The sequence below is a fragment of the Phaethon lepturus genome, unplaced genomic scaffold (genome assembly GCF_000687285.1).
Source record: "Phaethon lepturus isolate BGI_N335 unplaced genomic scaffold, ASM68728v1 scaffold23108, whole genome shotgun sequence".
Lineage (NCBI taxonomy): Eukaryota > Metazoa > Chordata > Aves > Phaethontiformes > Phaethontidae > Phaethon > Phaethon lepturus.
In genome coordinates, this window is record NW_010555861.1 from 1 (window position 1) to 15,182 (window position 15,182).

Consider the following 15,182-nt stretch of genomic DNA (forward strand, 5'->3'; position numbering starts at 1 on the left):
CCCAGCTGGTGTCCGGCAGCCAGCCGCCGGCAGCTCCGGCCTCCTCCCCGCTGAATAATTAGGTCGAAAAAGTAATAAGTACTTCGCTATCGGTATTAACCGCTTTGGGGAAAAAAGCGTAGCATATTTGGTGGCATTTTTTAATAGGAAGAGCAGCGTCGGTTTCCGAAGGAGAAAGCCGGCAGCCGCACAGTGAGGTGAAGTAAGAACCAACGCACTCGATGTTTTTATGTGTGCACACCCGACCTGCTGTGCATGCTCCAGAAAAGGGATACCCGGTGCCAGGCCTGATCGTATGTCTGCAGAGTTTTAAACTGCCGAGGTGTTTTACCTCGAGGTCCTTTCTGTTTTCAGCAGCATTTTATCCAAGATAAGGGGATGAAACCCCCGTCTTGATATTTTATCTTGTGGGCAGTATTGTAGGTACCCATAATAAGCCAGACTTACAAGCTGCGATACTACATATTTTGAGTGTTAAGGTCGTATTATGTTCAAATGTCGGCGATTCCCCTCTGTCTTGAAGCAAAGGAGGACAGGCGAGACCTGAAACGATAGCGGTTGTGCTCTCAGGCACTGGCTCAGCCTCGCTGGCGTTTTGCATTTTGAACCTTCGACAGGCATTTTTGTAAAATTATCTATCTTCGATTTATTCCTGGAATGTTAAACATGTATTGTGTTTTGTGAGTATGCCGATTTAAATGAGTTCATAATTCAAGAGGTTCCCTGGTTTAAGGAAAGGTCTTTCGTGTTATGTTGAATACTGAATAAAAATTGTTTGCTAAGCACCCGAATGCATTGGTATGTTTTATCAGTTGTAGTTTACTGATGTTGTTCTCGTAGCAGCATAGCACCTTTATAATATACTGTTTACAAAAAATAAACTTGAGGAATAATAAATAGTTGCGGTTTTCCTATTTGTATTTACGTTAAACGTAATGGAAATAGAGAAATTATTTTAGACAGCTCACCTGCTTCTCCATACTGCTGTGTATGAATAAAGCTCAATATAACTTCTTGAGTGCCGGCATAAAGCATGTGCAAAGAAAACGATATGTGGAAGGCAGAGCTTTTCATCTCGGTTCTGACTTCCCCGTGCCATTAGTACCTGTGTCTTCTCCTCCGCCACGGTCTTCGCAGGGGTGGGTGGCTACCCGGAGTTTGAAGCAGAGGGGGGAAAAAAACAGCCTGACCCCTGGTAAATGCACACTAAATAATGGCCATCTCATAAATAAACAAATAAAAACCAACTGGTATTGTTTCTCCAGGCTCGTTTCGTATTTTAAAATGGGTTTGACAAGCCGATAATTTTAAAAGGACTTCTTAATAGTATCGCCCTGAAAAAGTCAATTAAAGTTAATCTTGTGAAAATAAGGTCTCCACTATTAATAAACAAATCGCGTAATTGCTTGATTATTGGCATCCTTTAACTGTTCCCTTGGAAAAATAGGATGTTTTACCAGATCTTAAAGCTTCTCAAAGCTGTAGCCGTTTCCTCCTTCAAGAGGAGCGCTTTAACAGTAAAACCCCCTTCTGAGGGGCTGATGAACACTAGCCCTACAGATGCTCCTTGGATTTAGAGTAGCAGAAAGGGTTGGGACTGTGTGGGAGACCTCCACGCTCCCCTAAAGTGAAACAGCTCTTGAGGAATGGGTAAGAAAGCGTGAGGAAGGGCTTGTGGGGCGAGGTAGGGAGGAGCGGGAGTACTTTTTAGGTGGGAAGGAAACGCGGTCGTAGTCGAGCGCAGCGTATGTTGCAGACTGTCTTCCCTCATTTTGTTTGCTTTGAAGCAAGGTTCTCAGGTTTTGGTTTGGGTGGGTTTTTTTTGTTTGTTTGGGTGTTTTGTTTTGGGCGCTTTTAAAAAGCTTTTTGTTAAATTACGCTTTTGGGTGTGATGCTTCTGTGTATTGCATTAAATGCCACAACTACAAACTTGCTAGATTTCTTGGATATTTTTTAATCGAGTCACATAAGTCCACCCGGGTTTCAGTGACAGAGACAGAACTTGCAGCTGCTGCGTCCCGCTTCAAGGAACTAGCAAGCTGCCAATTTCACAGGAAAAGGCAATTTATTTTATAAATAAATAAAACTCTTTGAAAAATAATTTCTTCCGATTCATGTGAAATAGATGATACTACAGAAAACGCTTTCGGAAAACTTGTATTCAATTTCTGAAAGTTTCTAATGATTTCTCCTTCAAAAAAAGAAGGGGCGGGGCACACCCAAACGCTTTTCTCTTTTTATCCGTAACAGTTACCTTGTAGTCACATAAAACAATATTCTTTATCTACAGATGTCACAGTTTCCCCCCGGCTCTGGATAGGTGACTTTTAAATCCGAGTTTCCTCGGGCACCCCTCAGCCCCTGCCCTCCCCCCGGCTCGGCTTTGCAAGGCTGGAGGAGTGGAGGTTGCCAAAGGGGGAGGTTGTCGGCTTACCAAACCACACGTACAGGAATTACGTTATTTAATTTCGGTGTTTCTTTGAAAAGCTCCTACTTTACTTACTCTGGTGGTAGGTGTTGCTTTTACAGTCACCCACGACGATTTTACATCTCTCGTTCAGAACTGACGTTGTTCTGGTGGAGGGAGAAAACTAGAAGTGTGAACAGGGAAAAAACAGGGAAATTAGAGGTAACCTTGGGTAAATGCTGTATTAGTGAGGCGAAGGAGAGTAATACCCCGCGGAAGGAAAACACAAAGAAGATGGCACTTGACAAACGCTCTGTGATTGTTGTGTTCCTGGGCCGTCGGGTACAAATGTACTAATTAACGCGAATGGATTAGCACCCTCGTAACTCAAGTTTAAAGGTTGTGGTGCAGATAAAGTTCGTCACCTGTCAAAGCCTTCGGCTGGCCGTGAAGCCGCCCCTCAGCCCTGGCGCCCCCCGGCAGGGAGCTGACAGGGCTCGCGGAGAGGCGGGAAAGCCTCACCCTCACCGGGCACCTGGGAAGAAGCAGAGCGGGGGGGAGGAACGGCGCAGGGGCGCTTTCAATGGTGGGCTGGGTGCGGCGGCGGCGGGAGCCGCAGGGCTTGGGGTATAAAGTGTGAGGAGAAAGGCGAATCTCGCTGGTGCCTTTCCGTGTTTTAGAGGAGTGGGCTCTGCCTGTTCGGCAGACCGTTCTCCTCAGGCTCCCACCCCGCCGACGCCCTGCCCTCGCCCTAGGGCGGTGCCGCTCTCCCGAGGGCTGCAGCGCGGAGGGGGCGGGGGAGGCCTTGCGGCAGCGGTTGGTAAGGGCGGGTAGTTCAAATCCAAGCGAGGGAAAGCAGCGGTAGCCGCACGCGAGGAGCCGGTGTGGGTGGAGAGAAGCGAAGTCCTCACTAAGGGCAACGGGCCCCGGAGCCAGGCGGCGAGCTGCTGAGGCGGCAGGATTCCCGTTCTCTCCAGCCAGCCGGGGAGGGGGGTTCCTGGCCTTAACCTCGTCTCGGGGAGCCCCGCCGGCCGCCTCAGCTGCCCTCGGTGGTCGGGGGCCTGTAGGCTCCGTTTCCTGTGCCCAGCGATTTGCTAGATGAGGAGGTGAAGCTGTTGCTTTACTTGTGTCCGGCGTCCCAGGTGACTGAGAGACTCTCTGGTGCTGGTCCCTAGGTGGCCATCAATTATCTTCATCGCTGGGTAATTAGACGTTGCAGTGAATGCATATGTAGACCAACTGAAAACTGTGTCTCAGCTGGGTAATGTTTCTCTTAACATGTCTCTTCTCTCTCCACATCCTTTCTTGCTTTAGGTTATCAGTAGGGGTAAAAATAATACTTTGAGTACAGCACCTTTGCTTTGGAAGATCTTGAGTTGCTTCACAAATTAGGGTAAGTGACCTACATCTCACAGATAGGGTTTAGCTATGCCATCTTCAATATTAATACCTTTTAAGGTATTGATGACTTCTCTGTTTTTAGATCTGGGTGCTTCTGATGAAGTCAGTTTTACTGCAGATATGGTATCTGTTGAAATAACAGAGACAATTCTTGTATCACCAAAACTTTGCCTTTATCTGTTTTGTTAGTGATGGTGAACAGTGACAAGCAAGCACAGCAAGCATCTTGTTTGGGGCATAAATGTTCAGTGTGTGCTATTGGAGAATATAAATTAGTATCAGGAACAGGTGTCACTTTATCCTAGAACTCATGTCTAAGTTATAGGCACCATATATTTTGCCTTCTATTAACCAACATTTTTACCTCTTAGGACACTTTGTAAGACTACACTTGTCAGAAATTATTCCTTGTCTGAATCCTGTTCTTAATTTAGTTTTGGTCTCTCAATATGAAATATTTTGTTCTGTAAACTGCCAGAAAGTTTGCCGTTGACTTGTAGATGAATTTGAGAACTACAAAATTAATAATAGATATGAGAAATGTATAGAGCACAAGAATCTACACTTAGCAGATATGGATTTTATTCCTTCCTCTGCAACTGACTCGCTGTGTGACCAGTCTTTTCTTCCCTGCACATCTGTTTTATGATGTCTAAAACAAGGTTAACAATACTTTCAGAAATTACTTCAAGATCCTCAAATGAAAAGGGCTTGATGTTATGTATCAAATATAGTAGATGAAACTTTTCTTCTGTTAAAAAAGGAAATGTTTATAAAACACTAGACAAGACATAAGAGGTTTTATTAGGCATCTCTTATGAATATAAGTAGCATCTCGTTCTATTATGAGAGATGTTCAGCATCTCTGAAAGGTTTTCCCTTCTATACCATATTTGTAAAATGAGAGCTTGTGTTAAATTAAATCTTAACTTGTACAAGTAATACGTTTTGCAAAAACCTCGTTGTCTACACAAAACTGAGGTGTATGCTAGGATTTGCTGAAAGGAAGTATACTGGACATTGTTCACTCAGTGTCTGTATTGCAGTGGCTTCCCTATAAATTTGTCAAAGTGCTCGCAAAATCAGTACGGTAAGCTCACAGACCCCTCCTGCTGGATGATGTCGTATTTACGGCATATTTTTGGCTGAAGTTAGTTGAGTTCTCAACATTCCTTTAACTCTGCTATTCTGATCTCTTCTACAGCTGCAAAAACTTGTTTTTCTGTGATTTTCTGTTACTTGAAACACAAGATTTCTTAAATTCTTTTATACTGTAATATTTTAAATTTCCTGTACTCTCAGTTGTTCATAAGATTAGATAATTTCTCCCATGGAATGTCTGAGAATGAAACTGCAAACGTGAGTTTTCTTTTTGTTGTTTCTTCAGCATGCTGCCTGAACATTAAATTTCTAAACCTGCAAGCCTGTGTACTTTTGTTAAATGTGTGGTTAGTTTGACTGTGTTTAAGGAAAATATTAATACTTTTAAAGGTAAGTGTGGGTATGTGATGGGAGGGTGGTATTGGGATTTTGAATAGCTGTCTCTAAATAGCATTCAAAATCTAAATAGCTGTCCATCAGCATTTTTGGTAGGAGTATCTCCTGGCAATATTTGCTAACTACCTGCAGTTCACTAAAATTCAGCATAGAAAATGAAACCTCTATTCTTTTTGTAGGTTACATGAAGATAACGCCCTATTGTTACTACAGGTCTCTTGTAGGTCTTCCCTCTTTTCCAAAAAGAAGAGCTATGCTGATGTGGTCCTCTGCTTATAGTGTGAATAATCAACTGAAGAGCAGCAATGTACTACACAGGGACTCTTCATACATTTTTTAAATCTTTTTAAAGTTATTTTCTAGTTCATGAAACAGTATTTTCAGCCCATTGCATAAAATGTTTAGAAGTGGTGCAGATGAAACACTAGACAGTGCTTGGAGTTGGTCCCGCACTGTCCAGGAAGTTATCCCTCATTCATGTAATAACTAGCGTAAAGCCCTCGTGTTTCCTATTTGCACTGTCATTTATTTCACCAAGTAAAAACAGGGAATGAGGAAAAAGCAGTGAGTTTGTCATTGTCTTGGAATTATTTTCATGTGCCTTTATTTTCTGGAAGATTTTTTCTCAATTATGTGGATGGATTTCTTGTTTGTTTCAAATCTGTTTGCTTTCATATTGATATTAGCATGATTCTACAGGCCTCTATGCCCAGTTCTCACAGTCTGCTCCTTAATATCCTGTTCCTTTTGAACTTCTATACGTTGCTGTCTCCTCACGGTAGAAAACAAAACAAAGCACTTCCTATATTGCAATGGTCTTATAAAGTGCCTTCAGCGTGGGTCAGAAAATGCTAATTAAATGATCCAAGATCATAAAAGAATTGTTCCCTCGCTGGCAATTTTTGTTCCCACTGCTTGCATTTGGTGGCTTAGGGCTTGACTAACTCAGGACTGTTGGGATATTAGCAATATCTTAATATTTGGTGTTTAAGCCACCTTTAAAGTTTTTTTAATTTTGTCTGTTCTGAAAATTAAATTACTATTTCCAGGCTTATGTTCCAAAACACCAGCTAGTAACATACCCCAGTAAAAGGTGCTGATTCAAACTTTGAAAGTCTTGCAATGTAGATATGAACTACTGTGGTTTCTGTAGAAACAGCCCCCATACTGGCATTTTTCATAACATCTTTTATATAGTTATAGTGTCTTGTGTGTAGAAAGCAGTAACCTATTGCCACTCTGGTTAGGGTGGAGAAACTCTGCCATGTATGAATGGTAAAAAAAGTAGGTCTGTATTATTACATCTTTTATTTAAATGGGTGCACCAGCCACTTGCAACTTTTCTAGGAAAATATATAGAAGCTCTTAAAAGCTTTTATACTTAACTAAGTTTTAAAGAAACTTTATTTCTATGTACATGGTGAGAGGATGTATAGTCAGTCCAGCAGTTTCCTTAAAGTATAAAGCTTTGGAACACTCAGTTTACTCACAGAGCTGAGCAAAAGCAGAGAGCTTCTTTACAAAATAACATTTAAATGTGAAGGCAGATAAGAATGCATTGTTCACTTCGTAATTAGAGGTCAAATTTTATTCCCTTCAGGGACTATAGGGATCTAAATAACAGGGAGACCTGTAGACTTGTGACTTCAAGCTTAATCCTCTCATTTTTCTTAAGGAGAAGATGCCTTTTGTTTAAACTCATCTATTCCTGGAGCTTCTGCTAGTTCTTGAGGACTGAAATGTTAGTGATTGGATGAACCAATAACACGGTGATGATAAAAATCTTGGTCCTATTGAAACAAGAGGGAGTTTTGTCACAGATTTCAGCACAAATGAGACTCTAGTTGCTGTTATTGCTTATTTGAAGTGTTTTTCCTTGGATGAGGATTAGCAGACCAATTAGCTAGTATTTTAACTTGCCTCAGTGTACACTGTGCATTTTAATCACTCTTTCTACCATTGTACACTGTGCATTTTAATCACTCTTTCTAACCATTTACTTGGTTGTAATTTATCTTTGAGTTCATGTATAAGCACTGTTTCTACTATGACTAACAAAAAGACTTCTGTCATGGCTGCTAGCTTGATAGACTTACACAAGGCTTTCTTACTAATATGAGGGTGTTTTTGTGACTACTTTTATTGTTTGTTTCAGAAATAGCACTGTTATCTTCATTTACAAAGTCAAAGTGCCAAGCAGAAGATGTCAGACAGTCATTCAGTAATGTTCAATATTCTTAAAAGAAATAGATTAACATCTCCCAGCAGCAATTTTAAATACTCCAGTTTTAAAGACACGTGTTGCACTTCAGTATTTCTGGACAGCAGATGCAGCGAGTCAGTAAAAAGTCGTGATGTAGAACATAAAGAAGCACTGAGTGTAACAAGTTTATCATTGCTACAAGAGCATTCCGAGCACATTCATCCAAATGCCCTCTTTCCTGTGTCGTCATCTATTGAAAATGATATGAATTCTATCTCCTTATCAGAAAGAAGGGAAGCAAGTAGAAGTGCAGATTTTTTTGAAACTCCTAAAGTGAGTAGAAAAGGCTCCTCGCTACGCAGGAGGCTGCTTTTATCTAAGACTGTTCCAGTGGGCACTACTGTAGCATGCTGTGAAAGACAAGCTAGTTCTTCAGGAAGCAGCAGGAAAAAAATATTCTCTTGTGTTTTGAGCTCTGGAGAAAAACTTTCACAAACTGCTTTCAATTCTCCAAGAGATAAAAGTTACAAACCTCTGACAGCTATCACTTCAAAAACTGAGGAATCGCATCCTGATTGCCCAAAACGGAGACTTTCCTTTTCACAGCAAAGAACTTCTACACTAGATGAGTCCAAATGTAAAGACCCTTTCTTGCTAGAACCAGAATGTTTATCTCCAATTCAGTGTACGGATGTTATTGTTAGTAATGCTAATGAATTCAATGAAAGTGTCCTTATGAGTGTTAGTGATGGGCTGCTTAGGACTCCTACTTACAGTGTGTTACCTGAGGCCAGTGAGGGTAAGTTTCTGACTTCTATCAACAGTCTTGTAGAGAACTTTAACTTTGAACTATGTGATATAAGCTCTTCCCCTGTTAAGCTGGCAAGCTGCCCAGATCTTTCAACACCTGAGGATAGCGGATATAATTCACTTCATTTGGACAAATCAGGAGACTTATTGTCTGATCATGAGGAAACTTTCCAAGAGTTCTTCCAAAAACGTAAAGAAGGTTCCAAAATTCTGGATAGTAAAAGAAAGACGAGAAAACTTGAACGAGTTAGAAGGTTATCCACTTTACGGGAACAGGGCTCACAGTCAGAGACAGAAGATCATCACAGCAGTCCTTCTACTTCAGCATGTATGTTAATAGAAGAAAGAAACTTTGTCAGTGAAGACCATGCATTAGTTTTAGAAGAACAGACTAGTGGTCACCTAGCTGTAAGTCACAGAGATCTCTCAAGAACTCCAGCTCTGAAAGTAGTTCATGAAATTTGCTTGCAAAAGCAAAGATCAGACCAAAATCAAATATCAGAGAATATTGATGGAACAGAAATATTTGCATTAGAACATGTTCTTGTTGGACTTATTGGCAAGAAAATGGGCCTTGAAAAATTAGATATTTTAACAGAATTAAGCTACAGAAATTTAAAACATGTTCTTGCTATAGTTTTAGATGCTTTGACAGTGGAAAGTCTATGCAGGTAAGTACTACTTCCCCCCTGCTCCCCCCCCCCCAAGGTGAAAATATGTGCTTCTGCAAATAATTAGAATAACTTCTGGAATAGTGGGTATTGTCAATAGAATTTTTTTGTTTCTGGGGAAATTAAAGTTTTGTCACCATTAACCAAGTGGTTGTTTTTGTGTAGTTCTAAAAATAAATTTTGCGTGGGAATTAAAAAACAAAACAAACAAAAAGCCAAACATGAGAACTGGTAAAATTAAAACTAAATCACAGTACTTGTAAATTTGAAAATATATTAAAAATTTCTTTAAGCCTAGAAAGTAATTTCTTCTCATTACAAGTTCCCCAGTAACACACAGATTTTCTAGATTTTCTTCTTGTGTATTTAATTTCCTTAGATATATCTAAGCACGAAGATGCTCAAAGAATTTTGCTTCACGAGTAACGTTCTAGATTAATTTATAATCAATAGAAACCGTCACTTATTTCAAAGAAATCAAGAGTGCTATGTGTGTTAGTTACAGAGGGAATGGGAGAATAAACAAAAGTATAAGGGCATGGATGTTTTCAGAAGATTTAACACACAAAAATGTGACTTAGAAACAAACCTGTGAAGTGGCTTATGTGGAAGGAAGGAACTTAATTTTGTAAGTCAAAGATATGCTGTGTTTTTTATATTGCAGTTATTCTCTAGACTCTATTATTCTATACAGTGGTGCATAAGAGTACATGAGATCTGCATTTCATAACAACATGGTGAACTCTTGCAGTATATAGTAGTAGTCTGTAAAAAGACCAATAGTATATGAAATCATGCAAAAATCTTTTAAAGGTAGTCTTACTATCATGACTTCTGTACTATTTGGCAGAAACGTGAAAGTGGATAATTTTTTTCATTCATTTATTCCAGCATTTGGAAAGTAAGCAAAAACTGGCGTGAAATCATTGTACAAGATAAAAATGCAGATAAGAGGAGAAAGTTGTACATAAAACACCTGAAAGAAGCAGCTGGGGTAAGGTTTGTCTCAAAGGTAATATTTTTTTTCAAGTGTGAAAGAAGACGGGTCAGAGGAAAGAGGAAACATCTTGTAAAGCTACGGAAAGGTAGCTGACAGAGACAGTTCCACCATGAATATGTGGAGGATTCTAACAGGAGAATGTAATAGCTTTTACTGCTTTTCAGCTGTTGCAATTTGAGTACCAGTCTTTCAACCATGTGATACTCTTTTTTTTCTTTTTTTCCTTCCTTGAGAATCCTGTAGGATCTCTGTTCATACCTTTGTGCCATGCTCCAGATGACTCTAGTCTGCTGTGCAGTAAGACCCACTCTAGACTACTTCCTGATTCTTTTCTGTGGTTAAGCTTCTTCGTGGTGTACTTGTGAACATCAGAAGGGCATATGGAAGTTTTTTAAGGGCTATCTAGAAAAGTAAACATATTAATAGAGGTCTAATTTTTTTAGATACTCCACATGTGTATACACACACTTCAGTATAACTTTCTTTTAATTGTGGCAAAACTTATGGTTGCTATTTCCATGCTTGTTATTGAGATGTGTCCTAATTCAGAAACGTGAGGACCAGTAAAGTACTAAAAGTTGTCTTTTTACCCTGCTCATGGGACTTTGTTTTTAATGTTTCTTCTCTCTTGTTCCCTTACTAAATATAAACATTTAATGGGAAATACATTAACTACACATAATTTCTTTTTCTAATGTGTTGTTGCAGAGGGAAAACAAAACAAAGCAAAAAAACAGCTACAAATCCCAAATTAAATAAAACTCTGACTTGCTTCCTTTTGTGTTTTGTTTTTTTTCTTTATAATTATAAACTTTAACAGGAATATTTCTTGAAAGCTGAAGATGCTGCCACAAGGCTTAATGTTCTCAATAGATCTGCTCTAAGGCCTGTTCAAGCTCAAGCCAGAACTCCTGTAGTACAAACACCACCTTCATACACTGAACTTACACCCAGGAGATGCAGTTCTGTTCCCCATTCAACTAGTAGATTGGAAGAATACATAAAAGTAGGTGGCTAAGAAACTCTTCACTTTAATGTTTTAAAAAATTTATGTTTACAAGAACTAAGTAGTTCTTCTCTCCCTTCTCTTGCTACAGGTTGCTAAAACTCTGTTCACTGATGAAGCTCTAAAACCATGTCCAAAATGTCAATATCCTGCTAAATATCAGTTGGTAAAGAAACGGGGACTATGTAGTAGGGAGGCATGTGCATTTGAGTTCTGTATTTTATGTCTGCATGCTTTCCACGGGTCAAAAGAATGTAATAGTTTATCTGCAAAACGGAAGAACAAAAAAGATGCTCCTCCAGGAAGTGCCCAAAGCAAAAGAAATTTAAAAAGACTCTAAATTTGTAAGGCATATAAGTCCTTACACCTAATTCCATTCCCCTTTCCCCTAAATTCCTAATCTTGTTCATATTGTTCTGAAATATATGCATTTTGAAAGTCTCATTCAATGTGTTTTTGCTGACTTATCTTGATAACTTCTCATGTATATATCTTAATCAATTTAGTATATCTTTGTTTTTGAAAAAAGTGAACATTTTAAAATATTTCATGTCTTGTTTTACCTGTTGTGTAGTAGCTAGGCGCTTACTAACATCTTCATTTTTTAATAAAGTATCTTAAATGTAGTCTTCAATATCTAGCTAACAGCACCTCATAGATGTTTAAAAATGTGATTCTTGTCTTAATGACAAATTAAAGAAAATTATTTTTTTTAAAAATCTTTTTAATTGGATTTATTGTTCACTTTAAATTGCAGCAAATGTTTTAAAAATATCTTAAAGTGGGGCCCTAGGTACATATCAAAAAAACTCTTCTACTTATGTAAATGATGATACGCCAAAAGCAATATCTTAGTTGTCTGAATTTTATATCAGAATAATTATTCTGTTGTTCTCTTAGCCTCTGTAATGCAAGTCAATAGAATAGTAACTTCTAAATCAAGTTGATGCTGTGTGGATATTCTATTGTACTATTTTTTACAGAGTTTTTGTCTTTACTTGAAAATGTCAGGTGATACAGTATTTAGATGTGTGAATATATATGCTGCTGCATGACCCTTATTGTTGTGTACTTACCTTTATACTTAGTCTGCCTTTACTTCAGCTCTCAGATACTGGATCATCTTCATACTTCTGCTTGAATTAAAGGATTATCTACTGCTAGAAATCATCCTTTATCTATTTGTAGATTTAATTAAGGGAATTCACTGATTTTTGCTCTTGAACTAAATATGCTGATATTTTACAGAAAAAGAACTCAAGCTGCCTCTTGGATCTCAAGTATTTTGTGTTGTTTTGTTTTGGGGTTTGTTTCTTTTTGTTTTGTTTTCTTGTTTTTTTAAACTCCTAGCAATTGTAAACAGCTTGAAATACAGGTGACAGAAGTGGACACAGTAGTTGATCTATGAAGATGTAATATCAATTTACTTCTCCAATTGATATTGTCCTACTTGTCCTGACATGATGAACAACAACTTTCTAAGCAGGAAGTTATATTACGCAAAAATCTTAATGCATATAGTTTGACTTTATAATAACTTTATTTGGATTAGTTTTATTTCTGGTCATTGAATTACCAAACAAAATAGGGGGAGGTGGTAACAGCAATGCAGAATAAGTACAGCATGTCATAGCATGTCAGACTGCTGTTGGCATCACTGAATTTTACCTTTGCTAAATACCCATGCACTTTGTCTCTAATATAAAAACAAAAATAATAAAATGAAACTTTAAATGCATCCTTAAAATTGATGGGAGAGTTATGACAGACAGTGAGAGGATTTAGCTTGCCTTCTGATGTGTGTGGTATTGCAGTCCAGTCCAGAAATATGTGAGGTGCAAGCCTTGTTTGGAAACATTTAGCAATAGTTCTGAAAGCATTTCTGAAACAGATGCAACTTTGGATGGAAAGCCATATGGGAACTCAGTTTAAGAATCAGTTGTTAAGTATCCTTTCCCTTTGAGGAAAAAATTCTGGTAGGAGATGTGTGACCTTATCCAAAGAGTTTGCTTTTTGCTAAAATCTGAATAATTCAGGGAGAACAGGGATGGTAAATTCATTCTGGTATAGACATTATTTGTTTCTAAAGGTAGTATCTTTCACATCTACAGTGCCCATCCAAGAAGGAGTAGCTTGAGATGAAAAAATACTTGAATCCTATGTAACAATTTTAAACTTTTTTCTGCTGTTGTGGCATATTTAAAACTTTTTTCCTTCTAAATCTGTCTCTCAGAAAATCTCTTCTGGACTCAAATGTTTCTTGTTCAGTTAGGGCTATCGCAAATGTAACTATAGTCTGGTATTCGGGTGAAATGAGTTCTCTGCTGTCGTCCACTGTTATGCCAGAGGTGGGGGGAAGTGAGAGCTAGATTTCTTGTCTATGGGTAATGTTCCTCTCTGACAGTGTTTTGTTTTTTTTAAATAAGATTAGCTTTATGCCTTGACATAAGGGAGAAATGAAATAGTTATATTCTTAATGTGTGGGTGAAGGATAACATACTTAACAGAACACAAGGTATGTTGTAGTTACCTAATAGCCTCTAATAGTTTGGGTGAAAGGAATCAAATTTCTTTCATGATGGCCGATTGCTTTATTGACAGAAATGAAGTCTTCGGGCTAGGAAAGTGGAAGTAACTTTTTTAAGTCCCTATTAGTATGCTTTTTTTCTGCATACTGTATCCCTTGATTAGTCTCCATCAGATACCACTGAGTGATGCGAGTCTGGACTTGAACGAAACAGCAAAGGAAAACATAGGTTCCTATCTTAAAAAAAACAACACCAAAATCCCACCAAAACAACAAAAAAAACCCCGAGCCCCCCCCAACCACAAACCCCCAAAACATCCCCCCTGCCAAACCCAAGACAACCCCCCCCTCCCCAAACATCCCCCCCCAAGCACCCTAAAACAAAAAACCCAAGCAAAACAACAGTCCATGAGTGTCTGTGAGTTTACAGGTTCATGTCCAGCATCTATCTTTTTCTGCTGGGCTGAATTTTCAGACACTTGAGGTCAGGTACTAATACTTTTAGCTAGTACAGAGAAAAAAGATGCAAAAGTGGTCCTTGGGTAGAAAGGACAATGGTCAAGAATTTTCTAAAATATCCTGCCCATGATTATTCTCTAGCTCATGAATTTTTCTTACAATTGACAACAGATTGTTGGAAAGGGCAGAGTGAATTGTTTTTCACTCTGGAAGATGGAGATAATGAGGTTAAAATTAATTTTCAAGATAATATTGGGTTTATTTGCTGCTGAAAACCTTACTTTTGCAATTCTTATTTCTCTTCAGGCAGGCATGATCTATAGTGGGAGGAGTGATACTGCCTACAAAGGAAGCTGAGGGAATGTTTTTAGATTTCTGAAGGTGATGGTTTGAGCCAGAGCTGTGGGTTTAAATTCTAAAGAGTAATTCTTAGAAGTAACCTTTTGCTGCTGACAGATGTTGCTGCAAGAATTGTACTTCATAAATCTTTTTTTTTTGAGCACCAACTGTAAACCTCAAGTGGTCTGTGAGAAGGAAATTGAAATTACTTAAGCCTCTGATCATTCTTTCTTTGGTGACAAGTATGGAAGAGCTTAGGCAAAAAAATGTTATAAATCATTTGAACTGTTTATATGAGAGAGAACATTAGTATGTTCTATCACTAGCTAAAAATGATTAAAAATTTTTGTTTATTAATTTAAGGAGCTCATCAACATGTGTCAGACTATTTTCATATTCTGTATATTGGTTATTCATTAGTACCCCTTAGGCAATTTAGGCCATTTAGGTTAATTTTAATACAAGTAACTCCTTTTCTTTCTGTTTTCATAGGCACATGAAGAAATACAGGAGTGTCAGATTAGAAAGAGACTCCTGGAGTCTAGTGCCAAGCTCTTATGTCAACTCATCAAGTTCTGTCTTAAAACTGGCTAGTATAAGGTCTCATGGCGTTTATGTTGGAAACCCATTCCAGATTGCTCTACTATTCACTTTACCAGTTGCCCTTTTTTTTTCAGCATTGCTATTAAAATAGCTATTCTATACATCTGTTCTTCCCCTTAGACTTTTTTCCCTAATGTTATGATTGTGTAGTATAAATATCCCCTCACTCTTCATTTCATTGACAAAACACTTTGAACTTAGTCTTATGTTTTAGATACAACCTCTGTCTTGGATTGTCTTAATGACTCTTCACTCTTTC

At 38.4% G+C, this 15,182-nt stretch overlaps 1 protein-coding gene across 1 annotated transcript; it reads left to right on the top strand.

The window, feature by feature from the left end:
* Positions 1-7,508: 7,508 nt before the first annotated feature.
* FBXO43 (F-box protein 43) lies at positions 7,509-11,335 on the top strand. The gene is made up of 4 exons (XM_010292301.1): positions 7,509-8,989; positions 9,881-9,983; positions 10,810-10,995; positions 11,087-11,335. The coding sequence occupies exons 1-4, from the start codon at positions 7,509-7,511 to the stop codon at positions 11,333-11,335; spliced, it is 2,019 nt and encodes a 672-aa protein (XP_010290603.1).
* Positions 11,336-15,182: the final 3,847 nt, after the last annotated feature.